This window comes from Vulpes vulpes, chromosome 9 (genome assembly GCF_048418805.1).
Source record: "Vulpes vulpes isolate BD-2025 chromosome 9, VulVul3, whole genome shotgun sequence".
NCBI lineage: Eukaryota > Metazoa > Chordata > Mammalia > Carnivora > Canidae > Vulpes > Vulpes vulpes.
Genome location: NC_132788.1, coordinates 60,659,116 through 60,677,716, shown reverse-complemented (window position 1 = coordinate 60,677,716; position 18,601 = coordinate 60,659,116). Strand labels below are relative to the sequence as shown.

Sequence of the window (18,601 nt, the reverse complement as noted above, 5' to 3'; positions counted from 1 at the left end):
TACTCATGGCAGCTTGACCCAGAGTCAAGGCAACAGTCATGAAGCATCATTTGAGAGGGAGTGTTGTGGCAGCCTGTTCATATCTCCCGTTAGTCCGTCTGTGAGGTTAGCCATCTCTTGTGTGTTCTCGCCATCTAAGACCTTGCTGTAGTCAGGAAGGTGGTGTCAGTCTATAGGCAGAAGGCAGACTGCCATGCCACTGTGATTGCTATCTCACTCCATCACCTGGACCAGCAGGACCTGGACCTGCTTCTGCCCTCTGCCCTGAGCTCTCTGGGTGCCAAGATTCCCAAGGATCTGGCATTGTTTAAAGCTGTCATCTCTATTCAGATAAGCAGAGGAGAGGCAGTATGCATCAGAGGGCCATGGGGCTGTGAAGTTTGACAAGGATGCAGGGAGGTGGAAGGAGAAGAGTATGTGAGTGGATGTGGGCAGGTCACTGCATATCAGGCACCAAATCTATCTGGACTTTGGGCCTGTGAGGCCAGTCATCCTGGGCACTCTCCTCTTGGTTGAGATGGTGGCAGTCTCCTGGGAGGTTTAAAAGGAGGGCTCTGGGTTTGAATCTTCCACTTACTAGCTAGGTGATCAAGGGCTACTTCCACAGCCTGTCTGGGCTTCATTTTCCCCATCTGTAAATAGAGAAAATCATAATGCCTGGCTCAAAGCATTGTTGAAAGGACTGAGATAATATCAGCCTTGTAGTTCCCCAGCAAAGAGAATGAGGCACTTGAGGATCTGGAGGCATGGTTTTCTGCTGCCAAGATGATAGAAAAGAATACACTCACCTCTGTTTCCCCTCTGTTCTCGCTATTGATGCTGCCCCCCAGGTGTGGTCCCAGAGAGAGGAAGAGGTCCTAAGCAAAGCCTACAGAGCCCAGTTCCCCTCTCAGGGCCCAGGAGAAGAGGTGTGAGCTTGGGAGTAGGCCTGGCCCCTCCTGGGAGCAGTCACTCCAGGGTGGAGAGAAGGCCAGGGCTCTGCAGCCAGTCTAGAATAGCTGATTTTTCTTCTACTTCTCCTCCTGGGACACACGTACTTGGCTTCTCAGACTCTTCAAAGATTCTTTCTCAAGAATGACCCAAAGTAATGACCCCTCTCTGACCACTCAGCCCCTCCCACTGGATGCAGCATTTACTGTGAGCCAGGTGCCAGCGTGTGCTCTACACGCATTGTCTTGTCTTGTGTCCAAAACAAAGTTGGAACCTTGGAGCTGTTGTTATCACCATAGTACCCATGAGGAAATTGAGTTTCAAAGAAGTAGCTTCCCTGAGGTTCACCCAGGAGAACTGGCACTTATCCAGATCTGTCTGATACCTTAGACCAGGAAAGGTGCTTGTCTGAATTCTTTTCTCCATTCACTTGCTGGATTGCAAGCTCTTGAGCAGGGAATAGGGGGTCTTAATTATTTGTATATTCCCCACCCCTGGCAGGTAAGTGATGCTCAGAAAGTGTTGTGGAGGGGATTGACTGTTAAGTTTCTTAGCAGTAGAAAACCTCACAGATTTCTGCCCTAATTTCCAATGCAGTGCAAGAATTTCCTCATGGTACCCCTAACTACTTAGCAAAAGGAAGCTCATCCTAGAGCTGGAGCTCTCAGCCAGGGACAATGCTTTGCTGCTGCTGTAACTATCCCCACACCCTCGACACCTTGGATCCCCCTCCAGGAGGCTCTTCAGGGCAGGAATTTGAGTGCTTTCCCTTTCACTGTCAGAATTCTGTTTCCCGTGGAGGGAGTGAGTAGCAACTTCCTGCTTCAACCCTATGGCTTCCATAGGCATTTTCCCCACTCAAAGTCAGAGCAGCTTTCAGCCAAACATATCGTGATGAACGAAATACCAGCTCTATGAATCCACTGGGTCTGGGAAAGTGGTTTCCATTCCCTGTCTACATCTTTTCCTTGGCTTAGAAGTATTTCTGCTGGGCAACTTCCCCTAGATCTTTCTTATCTTTGCCCCTAGGCCTTTGCTGATACCATTTGCACCACTATTAGAACACCTCTCCTTGTCCTTCCAGCCTCCAAGCCAGGACAAGTGCTGAAAAACCACTGAAAATATCTATCTCCATGAGTGTGGCATCATTCCCCTCTTCCCTTTATAAAGACTCTCTGCTCCTGTGTTTGACTTGGGGTTTGTTCCTAGAGTGGAACGGGAGCTTCAACTGTGGTGTCACAGTATCTTCCTGGGCTTTTAAGACTGGAAAGTTAAAACACCCCAAGGAAAATGAATCTCAACTGACCCTAAAACATATCCTTGCTATATAAGCCTGGGACATCAGGGCTAGAAGAATAACTTTCAGTTTTTAGCTCACTTACTAACTCTGACTGGTGGTGAATTCTTTACCACAGCTGGACAAAGGGTAAGAGCATGTTGTGAATGATTAGCAATCAGTCTTTATTTACCATGAGAGGAATGTGGGGGTGGGGGGCGGGGGTGTTATTGATTAACAGTGTCTACCATGGGCAGGAATTGGAGTGGGATTGATTAACAATGTCTGCCATGAGAAGGAACAGGAGTGAAATTGATTAGCAATGTCTGCTATGGGCAGGAATTGGGAATGGGATATGTGTGCCACATATTTTTCATCTCCATTACAGTCTAGTTTCCTTATTTGTCAGATTAGTAAACTGAGGCCAGGAGAAAGAATTTTAGGGAGAACATACAGGAACTATCAATTGGAACCAGATGTCCTGACCCTGTCAGTCCAGCATATTGTCTACCTGGCCTGGTAGCTAGGACTCTACAATAAGCCTTGAATAATGTTTTGGAGACTCTAGAAAGCTGTGGGCTTTCAGCACATATTTTTGAATGTTTATCATGTGCCAGGCAATGTGCGAAGTGCTAGGGATGCATTAATGAAAAAATAAATGAAAGTTCCTACTCTCATAGAACCTCTGTTCTAGTTGGAGGAGACAGACAATAAACCATATAATGCTGTAACTAAATGTATTTACTTCTTTGTCTCTGGTTCAGATGCAGAGGTAGCTGCCTTCACCAACTGTGGCTGTTTTCTTTATCACTTTCCCCCCCAAGGGAGCCCTTTCTACAGACCGGAGTATATGTGGCCATTTGGCTCTCCCAGGGAATAGAGCATCCTGGCATGTCCTTTCTTTCCCTGGCTCTCTGCCTTGAACCAGCTTCATGATTATTAAAGGAGAGAAGTGGTTATGGCAGGAGATGATGAGACTTCATCTTGGCTGCTTGCTCAGCTGACACAGGAGAATGTGCGAGTTTGGGGCTTGGTTGGAACTGATGTCTGGTTTGGCCCAGAAGTCCCTGGCCTTGTGCTCTCAGTGATGGGATTTGGGTTCTGTAGCCTCACCACCGATGCCACTTCAGATTCCTCCTGCCTCAGTGATTCTCAACCAGGGCTAGATAGGATCATTAGAAACACATTGGAGTCTGATTCTGGTTTCTGCTATGACTGGGGCTACCTCTAGCACTGAGAGAGTGGGAGGCAGTGAAGCTAACCCCCCTGCAGTGAACAGGACATTTTGCACAGTGATTTGTCCTGTCTAAAATGCTAGTTGCATCCCCTTGGAGGAACACTGTTGGCCTAAAATGCAACCCCCTGAGGGTGCATGGACAGTCCTGAGAATAGCTCAGGGCAGGGCACGTGCTATCTTCAGGTCTTGCTCATACTTTCTACCTCTCAGAACCTCCTCTGTTTAGCCATTTGGTAAAATGGGGTTCAGTGGTCTCATGTGATGGATTAAGGCATAGACATGCACAGGCCTCTGGATTCTAACACATAGGGCATGGAGGTCATTGCCATTTGCCTACTGCCAACAACAACCCATCCATTCCCTCAGTGTTCTGTGACTGGGACATGGCTGTCCAGCCTCTGGGCAGAGACCCAGCCACAGTGACCCTGCTCCCTGTTCCACACAAAAGGGCCACCAGGGTTAGCCTACACACCCAGGCTCCCCCCGCAGAAATGAACCGCTCCTCACCGCCCGCAGTGCAACCCTTCAGCCCAATGACACTTTACTGGCAGGGCTGTTGGCAGGGCCCCAGTCAGCCCCCGGGGCCGGCTGCCCAGGGAAGTGCTTGGCTCCAAAGCCAGAGGCTGCAGAACATATTTCCAGTGGGGCTTCTAGGCCAAGAGCTTCTGCCCCTTCCCACCACTGTTCCCACTGGCCCTGCCCGCCTGCCCAGTGCATTAGCATTTAAATATATCCAGAGTGGACTCCCCCAAAGCCCTCTCCCCACCATTGAATCCACCAGGGAGGGAGCATTTGAATCCTTCTCCCTCCCGACTCCCTTCCCTCATAATGGCCATACTGTATTCATCAGCTTCTGTATGTGGCATTAGCCGAAAGAAGGAGAGAGGGCGCCTAGCAACCCAGAGGGGGCTGAGAAAGAGGTGGGAAGGAAGTGATTTTCATGTAATTATTCACTTCTACAAAAGCCGTTGTCAGGTACACACTGGAAACACAGCTGTTGTATTATTCTCCTAACCTACTTTTAATCTTTTGAGAATCTTTACCAATATAAAAGGAGAAAAGAAAGAGCTTAACTCAGCTATTTTCTGCCGGGCCATATAAGTTATGTTTTAGCCTCAATCGAAGGCTTTGCTTACAAAAGTTGTGTTGTGTATGTGTTTGTGTGTCTGTGTGTGGTTGTCTGTATGAAAAGAAAATGTTAAAGAAACAAAGGGCTGTGGGTTGTGAGCCCCAGGAGGGCCACCAAGCCCCTGTTCTGGCTACTTGGATCCAAAAGCCAAATGCTGCATGTGCTGTTGGGTCTGGTGGTTTTCACGTATCTTCTTGGCCTGGCGTTGGGACAGCAAGGAGTCTGGGAGTGATGAGATGTTGGCTCCTTCTGCCCCTCATTGTTGTGTCCATGTACCAGGCCCTGAAAATAAGAGTCTATATTTGTGATGGTGGCTGCAGTATTTGGGGCTCTAGGAAATCTGACTGGTTCACCTGGTCTAGAGGGGCTGGGATGGTGGAAAAGAGGCAGGAGCTTGTTTTCATGTTATAGTTGAGAAGTATTAGCCCTGAAAGAAATCAGATTAAGGGAATCTTACCAGGTACCCCACTATGTCCCTTATACTCACTGTATCTTTCACGGACAAAGAAGTTGAAGTTCAGAGAGGTAAAGTCACTTGCCCAGGGTTGTACAGCAGGTAAGTGGACAAGCAAGGCTCCAACATGAGTGCCTGATTCCCAAAGCTCACACCTTTTCCATTAAGCCCTAGCAAGGCTTGGAATCAGGCACCTGACGGAAACCTTTGGCATGATCTCCCAGAGGGAGATCTCCCAGGTTCCAGAGGCTCATTTGTCCCTTAGGCTAACTCCTCACCCAATAGCCAGTGTATACATCGTTCCAAAGCTAAATGGACAAGTGACTTTATCTTTATGAGCATTAGTTTTTTCATCTATATAAAAGGGACAGTAATTGCACTAACTTCAGCAGTGAGTCTAATACTCGTAAAGGGCTTAGAACAGCCCCTTGTATGTTATGGGCGCTAATAGAGATGAGCTGGAGCCATGAATATTGGCATCACTGTCATCATACCACCTCCTCTTACTAGTGGCAGGATGGGTTAATGCTGCATTTGTCAGAGACCTCAGAGTGTCAGTGGCACAAATAACACCAACCCCAGGACACAGAGATGGACATACCAGGCCCGCCTGCTGGCATCAGCTTTGATGATGTGCAGAGGTACTGCCCTTCTGTTCAAATGGATGGCTCTCTTTGTAGACCTGAAAGCACATTTCTAGAGGAGCTTCTTTCCATAGTCCGTGCTGCACTAGACACCATTGAAACAGAGGCTGTTAGCTCCTGTCCCCTCTCAGTCTCCCAGGGCAGCAGCTATGCCTTCACTGAGCAGGGGCCATGGGCCCAGCTGCTCTGAAGCCTCATCTTCCATAGTCCCTGCTTGCTCCTCTCCACCAGATGTGGTGTTTCTTCTTCTCTGCTTTGCTGTCTGGTCTGTCTCTTCTGCTAGAACGTGAGCTTCCTGAGGGCAGGAGCTCCTGGTACTGTGCCTGGCACATGGTGTGTTTATTATAGGGAAAAAGGGAAGAGGCACTTATTTCTTCCAGATTTTTGAATCCTGGGGAGAATTAATGTTGACTAAACACCTACTGTTTGTTAGAGCTCACAGCTAGGTTTCTGAGCACTTCTTCAGTGCCCTCCAAGAGCTAGGCACTGTGTTGAATATCTGTTTCACACACATTATCTTTTTAACCTTTTGCATGTTAGAGAAAAAGAGGGAGATGCTAACCACATATGTGCAATGATCCTCTCCTTGATTCTGCCTGAGTTGGAGAAGTCTTTTCTCTCCAAGAGGTGAGAAAAAGACACAAAGCTTTCACTCCCAAACTCGTAAGAGGTAAGACATTCTACATGTATGGCCGAGGTGTGAATGTGGGGAGAGGCCAAGTATGTGTCTGCCCCTGCACACAGCTGTCTCTAACCTGGAGATAATTATGCCCACCTCAAGGCGGCTATGGGTCCCAGAACATAAGCAGGTGCTTTGCAAAGTATAAAGCGATCTCCATGTAGACTAGGGCAGCCAATACTGAGCATCTATCATGATAAATGTAGCTTCTGAGTGTGAGTAGGGAAAAATCTGTCCTTGTCTATCCATCCTTCTTTGCTCCTCCCAGCTAATATCATTGAGGACCTACTCTGTGCAGCCCGATGCTGGGCCCTCAGGATCTAGTTGGGAAGGCTGATTCCACTCTGATCCATTACTTTCTGCACCTACTATGCACCAGGGCTCATTGGAACCATGAAAGGGACAAGGTTGCCCCAGAGCTAGAGGGCGGGACCACCTCTCTTCTAAAGGGGCTCTGCTCCCCTGTTCCCATGCAAATCTGTTCTCCAGACCTCTGAATGTGCACCGCCCTCGTTCACGCTGCCAGAACGCCCCCCATTCATTGCTGTAGAACATGGGGAGTGATCCGTTCCTCAGCTACTGACCCAGCTTCCTTAGGGTTTGTTTTGTGGAGATTATTTTCCCTTTAAATTGTGTTGAGAAAAGGAAACCCTTTCTCCACTGAGCTGCCCCCTTTGTAATATCCTGGAAGATGCTGGTCAATGGAACTCAGTTGCCTGGTCTTCCTTTCATTGAGGTGGGGTTGCCTTTGTCCTGTTTGCCACAGAGCTGTTTAAATCCTAGCTGAGACTCCAGACCCTACTCAGCATACCAGGAGGCCCTGGCTTTTCTCTATTAAATGTGGAGCCAGAGTACTATGGGTTCTCTCCCTCATTAGCTGTTTGGCCTTGTATGGATTCATTTCTTCTTCTATAAAAATAGAGAAATAGTATTTACCTTACTGAGATGGTTATATAAATGATGAGATCATGTCTGTGAAGGTCTTGAGTATGAGGTAGATTTTCAACAAACATCAACTTAAGTTTTCTTTTCCACTTGTGAAGGCATCACCAAACTGATGGAAGGGTTCATGAATGTTGCCAGTCTGTTTTATTAGCCTCTCTTTTCCCATTTAATTGAGTTATTCCAGTAGCCACCATGATCGTGTTTGATCTCAAATGCTTGTCGGATTCCTAGTTAAAGAGAGAAGTAGGGAAATAGACTTGGGATAATGCCTGTAGCAGAGATAATGCTGTGCGCTCACCAACCAGATCACCATTTCCTTTTCTCTTCCTGGTAAGTTAGAAGACTGCATTTCCCAGACTTCGTGCTTTTAGGTTGGGACCATGCAACTTGGTTCTGGCCAGTTATATGTGAGCAGAATTGATATACACAACAACCTGGTCTAGCTCTTAAAACTTCCCAAGCAAACCTCTGGTGGCTCTGTTCCTTTGCCTCAGAAGATGCATCGACATAGAAGTATCATAAGGTGGGAGGTCTTGTATTGCTAAGCTGGGTTAAAGAGAGGCCCTTCACAATTTGTGTCTGGCTTTTTGTGGGCAAAAAAAATAAATAAATAAACTTTTGTTGTGCTAAGCCATTGAGATTTGGGGGTTTATTGTTTATTCCTGCATAGCCCAGCAGTAATTATCTTAACAAATATAGCAGCTCCCTGGTAAGTTAATTGATTCCTTCCCTGATGAGGAGAAAAGCTGACAACTGGAGCCCTGTTGCATTTTTACAGTAACAGGCATACATTTAAGAACATAGACACACCTCAGTTATGCAAGTCTGTGAAGGAGTCTAATGATACAGACTCTATGCAAAGATACATCATGCTTCTTCATGAGACTTTTTCAAGAAATCTAACCCTGAAGATTCTTGATTCTTGAATGCCTGGTGAGCATATGTCTAAGCAGAGAAGTTTTATCAAACTGAGTTTTCCACATGTAGAAAATAGAAAAAGCCAGTGGGGAAAGGTTTGGATCTGGAGTCAAGGAGATGAAAAGGTAATGCTAAAATATTGATGACTTCAGATCTGTGTCTCCAGCCCAGGCTGCAGTATTTAGCCCTTGACTTTCCACCTGTCTCCTACACTTATCACTTAGAAGACTCAAGTTTGCCTTGTCCAAAACTATGCTTCTCCATTTCCCCACTTTATACCACCATCCTTCCTTTAAAAAAAAAACAGCTCATTTTCTACTGTTACACCCCATTTACCAAATTGCTCAACCCTGGATATTTTTCCCTCACTTCCAGTCAACACCAATCTAGTTTCATCTGCCCCCTGAACATTTCTTGAGAACCAAGGAGACAAGATGGCAACAGAGGGGAAAAAAGAACTTTAAAAAAGTTTCCAGAATCTCTTCATTCAAAGGAAAACCAGGATAGTAAAACAAAGCAAAACAAAAATCCATAATTGGATGATTGCATGAGCCACAAAATGTGAACAGGTTGAGCCAAATGCTGATACCAATAACATCTACATGATGTCAGCTTTGTGACATGAGATGAAGATGAAGACAAAGGGAAATTGGAAGTCTGAGAGCCAGGAAATCCACAAATCTCTAACATATTTTCACCCCTAGAAGGAGAGGACTCTAGGAAAGGAAGCTTGGCAGAGCTTTCTTAGAATGTCAGCCAAAATTAGGAAGGATATTTGTGGGCCCCAAGTTATTGGTGCAAGTGGGAGAGGTGCAGGAAGCTCAGGCACAGGTCTGGGACCTGGGAACTCTAGGGACCAAGCAGCTGAAGCTCCATAGCAAGGGAGAACCCCATACTGGAGTGAAATCACTGGAAGCAGAATCCAAATTGAACAGGATGGAGACACTAGAGGAAACAAAAAGAGAAATTTTGGATAAGAATTGGAGAAGGAGGGGTGCCTGGGTGGCTCAGTCAGGTAAGCATCTGCCTTCAGCTCAGGTCATGACCCTGGGGTCCTGAGATCAAGTCCCAGATTAAGCAGGCTCCCTGCTCAGTGGGGAGCCTGCTTCTCCCTCTCTCTCTCTGGTCCTCTGCTCCTGCTGTCTGTCTGTCTGTCTGTCTCTCTCTCTCTCTCTCTCTCTGTCTCTCTCTCAAATAAATAAAATCTTTAAAAAAATAAAGAATAGAGGAAGGGAACAATAATTTCAGAATATACTGTCATAGTTTTCAAGACTTTTTATAGTAACAGAAGAGATAACCCTAGAACTGTGAGGTTAGAAAGTCTACCCTGGTCGCCCCCATTCCTCCACAAGAAAACCTCCTTGTTAAGAGGTTAGGAAAATGTGTCTGACCTACACATGAACAGCAGAAAAAGATCATGTCAAAACCCATACAAAGCTATTAAAAGAAAAAGAATACTGAGCATAACAGTATTCCTATAGATAATGTATGCATTCCAGACAGGACCACAAAACAGATGAATACTGAAACTTAGTATTTCAAAACAAACTTAAAGAAATGAAGAACCAACAGATGTGATAAAATAATAGCATAGATAAATTTGTGAGATAAAAAGATTTGAAAATAAAGCTGACCAAAGGACAGCTTAAGAAAGGCAGAACGTTTCAGGAGGAATAACTAAATAGAAGGAATAAGGAGATGAGTAGACATAACAGGTAATATGAGGTAAATAGGGGACAGAAAGGAGGAAAATTAAAAATAAAGTCAGATAGAAATGAGATTATTGGGGCACGTAGGTGGCTCAGCCGTTGAGCATCTGTCTTTGGCTCGGGTCCTGATCCCGGGGTCCTGGGATGGAGTCCCTCATTGAGCTCCCCACAGGGTTCCTGCTTCTTCCTCTGCCTATGTCTCTGCTCTTTCTCTGTGTCTCTCATGAATAAATAAATAAATAAAATCTTCTTTATAAAGAAATAAGATCAGTTAAAGGCTGAAAGGAAAAGTGATAATAAAAGGTATACAAAGAAGATGCAACATAAAAATGAGCCCCCAAAGAAGAAATGTGAAGCAGGGGAAGAAAACAAATACCTAAAACATTAATTCAGAGATGTTTTTTCCCTGAAATCAAAGTGGAGACTTGACTTGTATCTTGAAGAAGTACACCACAAGCCTGGGAAAATCAACCCAGAGTGATCAACATTAAGACCTATTCTAATCAAAATGACCAAACATTAAAGAGAAAAGAAGAAAACCTCTTGGTCATTCAGACAAAAAGAGTGAGTAAGAATGGTACCAGACTTTTCTACAGCAGTATACAGTGTCAGGAGACAACTAAGCAAGATATTTAAGATACTAAGGAAAAGACAACCAAGGAAATTCTATACAGCCAAAGTGATGTTCAAATACAAAAGCCATTGGTCAACTATTATGAACATGCAAGAAGCCAGGAAATATTATTTCCTGTGAGACTTGCCTAAGGGATTTACTGGAAAGCAAGCTACAGACCATCAAACTGACTGAAGTATTAACATAAGGGCTGGGAGGGAGCATTAAATTTATAGTCACCCATAGAACTCACACTAAACAGTGGCTGTCAGATAGATTATATATAATATGTAATGGTTGTACATTCTGATCATGCAGATATAAACAAGTATTAAAAATTTGGAAAGAAGGGGGACACCTGGGTGGCTCAGTGGTTGAGCATCTGCCTTTGGCCCAGGTCGTGATCCCAGTGTCCTGGGATCCAATTCCACATCAGGCTCCCTGTAGGCCTGCTTCTCCCCTTGCCTATGTCTCTGCCTCTCTCATGAATAAATATAATCTTTTAAAAAATTGGGAAAGAAGGAAGTGTATATATGAAAAATAGAGTAAGTTCACATAATGCCTTTACATGTCAACTGTAAATAAATGAGTATTTCTTCTAATTAAGGTACTAGAGGAAAGGGAAGGAAAAGAAACTGAGATTGCTGGCTAATTTCACTATTCCTTATAGTTGGGAACCAACCCTTGGTGTCACAAAGGGGGAGGACTAAAGGTATTGTAAGGAAGTATTGATTTAATGCTAACCATCAGAATACAATGACAGGTGTGTTTTTTGTGTTTTTTTGTTTTTGTTTTTGTTTTTGTTTTTTTTTACCGTAGTGGTAGGAGAACAAGAAAGAAAAATAATTTGAGAACACATCCCCCTCTCCTATGAATCTCCAGACACAAGATGTCCTCTCTCATCATTTCTCCAGTCCATAAAGGTGTGCCTCCATCCAGACAGCCTTCTCTGATTGCTCTAGCACAAGTTAGTTGTCCCCTTCATCAAGCACTCCTAGGTACTGGCTACCTTGTCCTCTGAATGTTTCACCTTATCTCACCTACAGACAGAGATGCAGTGCTATAAATAATCATATAGTAGTATTTTCAGATTCTGGCACAGGGTTCTGCATACAAAAGGCACTCAATAAATTCTGGTTCATCAGTAATTCAGGATTGATTGAAGGATTTAGGCTTACAGCCCCTGGGTTTTTCTAAGAAATTAATGTTAACACTAGTCAGAATTCCTTGAGTTTGAAGTGACAGCAATGCAATTCAAATTGACTTAAGAAAACGAGGAATTTATAGGCCTCTGAAATTGAACTGTTCTAGGGTAGGTCTCATTTCAGGTATGGCTGGATCCAGGTACTCAAGTCATTACACCAATATCAGTCTTTCTTTGCTCTAGATTCTGCTTTCCTCTGCATTGTTTTTGTTCTCAGACAGGCTCTTCTCTCATAGTCAGTGATGATCCTCAGTAATTACAAGCTTAGCATCTCCAGAAGAAAAAGATGTGTCCTATTTGCAGTAGCTCCAGTAAAAGTCCCAGGATTAAGTTTCATTGGCTTGGCTTGCATCCTGTGTTCATCCCTGAACCAATCACTCTGGCCAAGAGAAATGCTTTGATTGGCTAGGCCTGGGTCATGTGACCACCCCTAAAGCTACCTCCCTGTGGAAAAGAGGTGGTTTCCCAAAAGAAAATTAGGATACTATTAGCTGACAAGGGGAGATGGATGCTGGGTGGGCAAAACCAGTTGTCTGTTTTAGTGTTGATGTGCTCAATGAGCAGACTTTAAGGAAAATTGCCACAAGTGAAAATCATTCTTTGAGGGGGTCACATCTTTGTGATGTGTGGATAGAAAGCTCTTGGTGTTTTCACAGAGGGCTTGTTTTAGGTGAAGGAACTGAGTGAAGGAACCAATTGACACAGGGCCCAGTCACAATGGAGCAGTCAGATTTCCCACAAGTCTGGTCGTTTTTCTCACTCTGGCTTGGACAGTCAGAGGACAGTGAAGGGTCTGGGAGGAGGGACATTTTAATTTGCAGAGGCATTTCTGGCAAGAATGAGGGTCTTGAGGAGCAGTTCTCAACTGAGTGCCAAGCATCCTGGTAGGTTGCTCCTGTGATCTGGTCTTCTGTTTCCTGGGGCAGCATCTCTACTGTGTTTTACTTCTCCTGTGATTTACTGATGATTTACTCCTGGTCTTAGATCAGAGATTCAGAAGAGGCACCAGGGCCCTTAGACACTAGAGCTCTCCCTTCTCCAGGCAAAATACCTCTATTTTCCTCCTCTTGGGGATTTGAGTACCTGGTATAGGTCACTACCCTGGATTGGAGTAAAGAGAATCCACTGAGGTAGCAAATGGGGAAACTGAGGCAGAATACAAGGACTTGAAAATGCATACCTTTCTCTCCTAAATCTATAACACTTTTGTCTGCACTGGACTTTTCCTACCAACATTTAGGCATCCTCAAGTTTCTACCATTTAAAAAAAAATTTCTCCCTAAATTACCCTTCCACTACCTATCTCCCAATTCCTCTTTGTGGTAACATTTTTTAAAAAAGCTTTTTGTATTCCGTCTTTCTATTTCCTCCTCCTCCTGTCTCAATCCACTCTGCTCTGCTGCCATCCCTGCTCTACACACACACACACACACACACACACACACACACACACACACTTCATGAAAAAGCTCTATTTAAGTTCTTCATTCAGTTCCAAGATGCTCCAGTGAGGGGAGAAAAATGTATTCATTTCTTAGCTTGGGAAGCAGCATTATGATGCTCAATTTTAATAAGTATTTGTTGAATGATTGAACAAACTCAAGCAAACCCAGGGTAGAGTGACCTGTACTGTTGTAATCAAATTCCTGAGAAAGGAAGTAAGAGTTATTTTGCCTCAAGATGGAAGAGTTCTAGGATCCACAGGGCACCGGTGCTTTCTCCAAATCTCTAACGTGCTACCACAAAGAAGAGGGAGGTGTGGTCTGGATGGCCTCAGAATGAGGAATGCCTTCAGGGAAGAGGGATTTCCTCTCATTTTCAGAAATGTTCTAATGGTCAGAACTCTCCAAATAAGAAGGGGCCACATAAGGGTATAGTGAGTTTCCTGTCACTAGCAGTAACCAAACAAACTATTCTATCAGGAGTACTCGGAAGAGAGGCTTGTTTTGGATGGTACATTACCCCAGAGGATTTCTGAAATTCTGGGATTGGTTAACCATCTATCTCTAAAGGCCAGTATCCATGGACTTGACTTTGCCATTCCCAGCTGTGAGTCTTGAACAAGTTACTCAACCTTTCTGTTTCTCAGTTTCCTCAGCTGTAAAAGGAGGCGAATAATATTTCTTACCACGTAGAGTTGTTGTGAATATTCAAGTATCATAATACACAAGAGCTCAGCACCAGTGCCTGGCACATAACAAGTGCCCAATAAATGTTAGCCGGGAGCACCTGGGTGGCTCAGTGGTTGGGTGTCTGCCTTTAGCTCAGGTCATGATCCTGGGGTCCTGGGATGGAGTCCCACATCGGGCTCCCCACAGAGAGCCTGCTTCTCCCTCTTCCTATGTCTCTTATGAATAAATCAATAAAACCTTTATGAATGAATGAATATATGTATGTGTGTTAGCCAGTAATTGTATTTAGTACTAAGCCTTGCTCTCTAGATGGCACTTGATTCTCAAGCATCAGTTTCATCGGCTGCATTTAGCTTTGGCTATGAATTTTTCTTGGAGCTGGGCTTAGAGAGAGCCTGGGGAAAAGTGCTAAAGAAGCCATCATAATTCCTGGTATGTGTGTGTCATGCTGTCAACAGCAGTTTTTGTCAGAGAGGAACCTGAAGACTAAGAAAGTAGTTTCCCTTATGTACCACACAGGAAGCCTAAAATGCATCTATTTTGAAAGATGAAAGATACAGGTGCCCCCCCATCCCTCCCCTGCCACCTCTTATGCTTAGGTAAGCTATGCAAATATTTGCCCCATGAGCAGAATCCTAGGACTGTTTACTCATGGTAATCTTAATCACAAAGATAAGAAGTCACTCATTTTGGCTTAACTCTGACTTAGCTTATGAGCTGGGTCCCAGGAGCTTCCATCCCATATTGCATGAATCCTCTTAAGAGTCCTGAGAGGGACGGTCACTCCCCAGTTGGCAGATGAGGAGACTAAGCCTCAGAGAGGTTAAGTAGCTTTTCCAAGGTCATATAGCTGGAGCAGGGCCCTAAAACATCCAAACTCTTGCTGTTCAGTGAACCTCTGGAAAATTCTGGAATTAAGGACATTTATATTTAATGAAGTAGTCCCCAATAATAGAACTCCTAAAACACATTCCTGAGAGGATTAGAAGTTTGATTTTTGCTTTGTCTAGATTTTGTGGAGCATAAGGTGTGGATGGGGGATTTCAGAGAATAGGGCAGCAGCTCATCTGACTTCTCTTTATGCTGACTTCTCTGTACCTTCCTGCAGGTCTGGGTAGATGCTGGGACGCAGATCTTTTTCTCCTATGCCATCTGCCTGGGTTGTCTGACGGCTTTGGGAAGTTATAACAATTATAACAACAACTGCTACAGGTGAGCATTTCATGGCCCTGCCAGCTCTCCACCAAACCCCTTCATGCTGCCAGCTAGTTCGCATTTGTCTTCCCCCCATGTAGAGCCAGGGCAAGACAGATGGCTTGCTTCTTAGCCTCTCCCTGCCCTAGGGTCAAAGAATGGGCTATCTGAGAAGCTAGAAAAATAATGAATGTGATCAGAGTGCATTGCAGGCTGAAAACAAATCCGCTCCAGGAATCTTATTTGGGCCTCCATCCCACCCTGTATGGTACAAATTTATCCCAAGGCAGATAAGTGATTTGCCCACGGTCACATAGCTCATCAGTGGCAAAATCGAGACTTGAACCCAGGGCTTCTGACAGTGAAGGCTTTGTTCTTCTGTCTTCTGTTCAGAAACCTGCTTCTTGCTCCTTCTCACTTGATTGGAGGGCTCTCTCCTGTCCAATCTGGAGTATGGCCAGTGCCCCATCTTACCCCTCAGCCTTCCTCCCTGGCCGCCTGCGTGTGGCTACTCCCAGCACAGGGAGGGAAAGTGTCCGTGTTGGGAGGTGAGCCTGAGGCTGTCAGGCCTCTCATGCCTGCAGCCTGATTTCTACTATGAGGCTGTGACCCACTGAGGGCCAAGAACCCATCCAATGTCACCTAGCAGGGCATGGTACAAGTGAAATTGGCACCCTGGACTCTACCTCTAGGCCAGTGGTCTGTTTGCTGAGATCTCTGCACCCCTGATCCAGGGCCTGGTCAAAATAAGTAGCTCTGCAGGGGACTTGTACCTAATAACCACACCACTGTGTGGCTCCAGTGAGATCATGCATTTGAAAGAACTTTTAGCAATGATAAAGTTCCTCCCATAATATCCCCATCATTGAGATGGGGAAAGAAAGACTCATGGAGTTGGCTCCCCAGTTACACACAGTAGAGCCTGGACTCTGGCTGAGGTCTCCCGGCTTCCATTCCAGGACTCTGCCACAACTCTCTGAAAGCTAGCTTTGTGATCACTTTATTAATCCATTCGCTTAAACCATGTGCATTGTGTGTCTGCTGAACATGAAACACCAGAATCAGTGCCTTAGGAGCTACACACAGGATTGGCACAAGTTGGGGAAACTGAGGCACTGCAGCGGAAGTGACAGTGGGCAGGTGCTGTAAGGAAAATCCATCGTGGAATCCAATGTGCCATTAGACAGCAGGTTCTGTTGTTCCTGGGGGCCCATGGGCAGAGTGGTATTGTATAGGCCTGCACAGAAGGATGCTGGAGAGTTGGTTGACCATGCCAGGTTGTCCATAAGATCCTTTCTACCTTCCTGGCATTCACAGGGTGGAGGTGCTGTGTCAGGCACAATACAAAATAGTAACCATGGACAGGGACAATAGCACAGCAGTCCTCTGGACTGGGTTGAGCGTGATCCCCTGGGATGTTAGAGAAGGATGTGTCACCACATCAGCAGCCAGCATTTAGCACGAGCCCTCTGTGCAGGGCACTGCAGAAATCACTTGGTCACTGCTTGGCTGTCCATTCCATGAGGACACAGGCTGGGTCTTCTTGTTCCCCACCATCCCTCAAGCCTAATACAGTGCTGACTGATGTGTCAGGAAGCAAGGAAGGAGCCATCTGTTATATAGATGAGGAAACTGAGGCCCGAGTAGGTCACTTGCTCATGTTCACATGACCTGTGGTGGAACATGGCTTTGAACCCAGGCCTTTCTGGTTCCTGCACCCATATTCCTCACTAACAGATGGCCACTTCTTTTTCAACAACTGTAGCTCACAGGAATTTGTCCAAGACTGCCCTATCTTCAGGCTGTGTCCTGAGACAGTGGCTACTGTCTTCCCCACCAAGCATGTGGGTAAAATATGCTGGCTGCCACAGATCCATTCTGCTGTCCCATCCAGTAGGCAGGTTTTTCCCCTCCCAGCAGCAGCAGAAGGCAAATCCCCTAGGTGATGTTGCAAAATCCAAACGCCTGTTTTACTTCCATTTCCAAATTGTTCTGAAAGCAGGTCTTCCCAACTCAGAGAGAGTAAATTAGTACCCTCTCTTCTGACAGCATAATAGCTTTTGGAGGTCTTCAAAGCCCAACTCAGCTTCTGCCAACTTTAAAGCACTTGTTATATAAGCTTTTCACCTAGAAGGTGCCCTGTAGGAAGGAATTAGCGGGATGGGAAATACAGCAAACCAGGAGGGGAAAATCCTCACTTCAGAACACAGGCTACTAAGCCCCTTCTGCTTGAAGGTGTGGGTGCTCTGAGGGCTGGGGTGTGGGACACCAGGCTGGAAGGGACCTCAGGTCTGCTCCGTGCTTCTTTGTCCTTCTGCGGTGTGAGGAAATCACTCAGGAGACCCTGGGACATATGGGGACTTTGCAATAAGGGATATTTGTTTCTCAATAACCACATGGGTGCCCACAGATAATTGTCAGAATCTGAAAGTCTTAATTCTTAGGGGGCATTGCTTTTGTGCAGCTACTGGAAAATGCATGGGCATTAGTGCCTAAGATAAATGAATGCACATTCCAACCTCACTAGTAGATGTCCTGAGACCTTGAGTATGTGACTCTCCTCCCTGAGCCTCAAAATTCAGTCACACAGTGTTTTAGGCACATTGTAGATTCAAATTATCCAGAATTCCAGAAAGTAAAGGATATAAAGGATATAGATAAAGTAAAGGATATAAAGGATATAGATAAAGGATATAGACCAAGTGAGCCTCAAAATTCAGTCACACAGTGTTTTAGGCACATTGTAGATTCAAATTATCCAGAATTCCAGAAAGTAAAGGATATCTAGTAAAGGATATAGGACCTTATATAGAGGTCCTCACCAGGAGGACCACCTTGTTTCCCACTGTTTGATGAGGCAGATCAGGAAATAGGCATGAGGAGCAGCTTTACCCCAACATTAGGGATAAATCTCCCTGAACCTGGGCTGAGCTGCATTTCCCTTTAGGAGGAGAGGAATCAGGCTTGCAGATAGTCTTCAGGCTTGCCAGCCCAGCCTACATTCACAGTGCTGGAAGAGTTCTTTAAAGGGACCTGTAATCAGTCACTCACTGCCATAGTGATGCTGTATAACAAACAGCCCCCAAGAACTCAGTGGTTTAACATGACAGGCATTTGCTTTTATTGCTTACAAGTCTCCTGGCCAGTCAAATCTGCTTTGTGTGTAAACATGGTAAGTTGCAGACTGCAGGGACAGCCTCCCTTGGGGAAGTTCCTTTCCTGGCAAATCACAGAAGGCATGAAGGACAGGTTCAGTCACATGAGCATATCTCAAGCCTCTGTTTGTGTCATATCTGCTAATATCCTGCGGCCAACGGAAGTCATGTGGCTAAGCCCAAAGCCAGTGGGGCAGGGAATTATGCTCATCCCCAAGGAAGAAAGTAGGGGGAGATGACTGCTTGCTGGAAAATTACATAATCTGTCATAAGACCCAAGAAACCCTGTTATCAAGTGTTTTGCCATATGGTGAGGTCAGGTCCAGAAAAAAGAATTGCAGGGGAAAGTAGAGCCCATGTCTCCTGACCCCCAGGGTAATGC

General features: G+C 45.3%; 1 protein-coding gene across 1 annotated transcript in view; it reads left to right on the top strand.

Moving 5' to 3' along the window:
* The window catches only part of SLC6A11 (solute carrier family 6 member 11), a 127,993-nt gene that overhangs the window by 81,846 nt on the left and 27,546 nt on the right, over window positions 1–18,601 (top strand). The window contains exon 7 of the mRNA XM_026016942.2: window positions 14,979–15,082. Within this exon, the coding sequence (XP_025872727.2) occupies window positions 14,979–15,082 (104 nt within the window). The remainder of the gene's footprint in view (window positions 1–14,978; window positions 15,083–18,601) is intronic.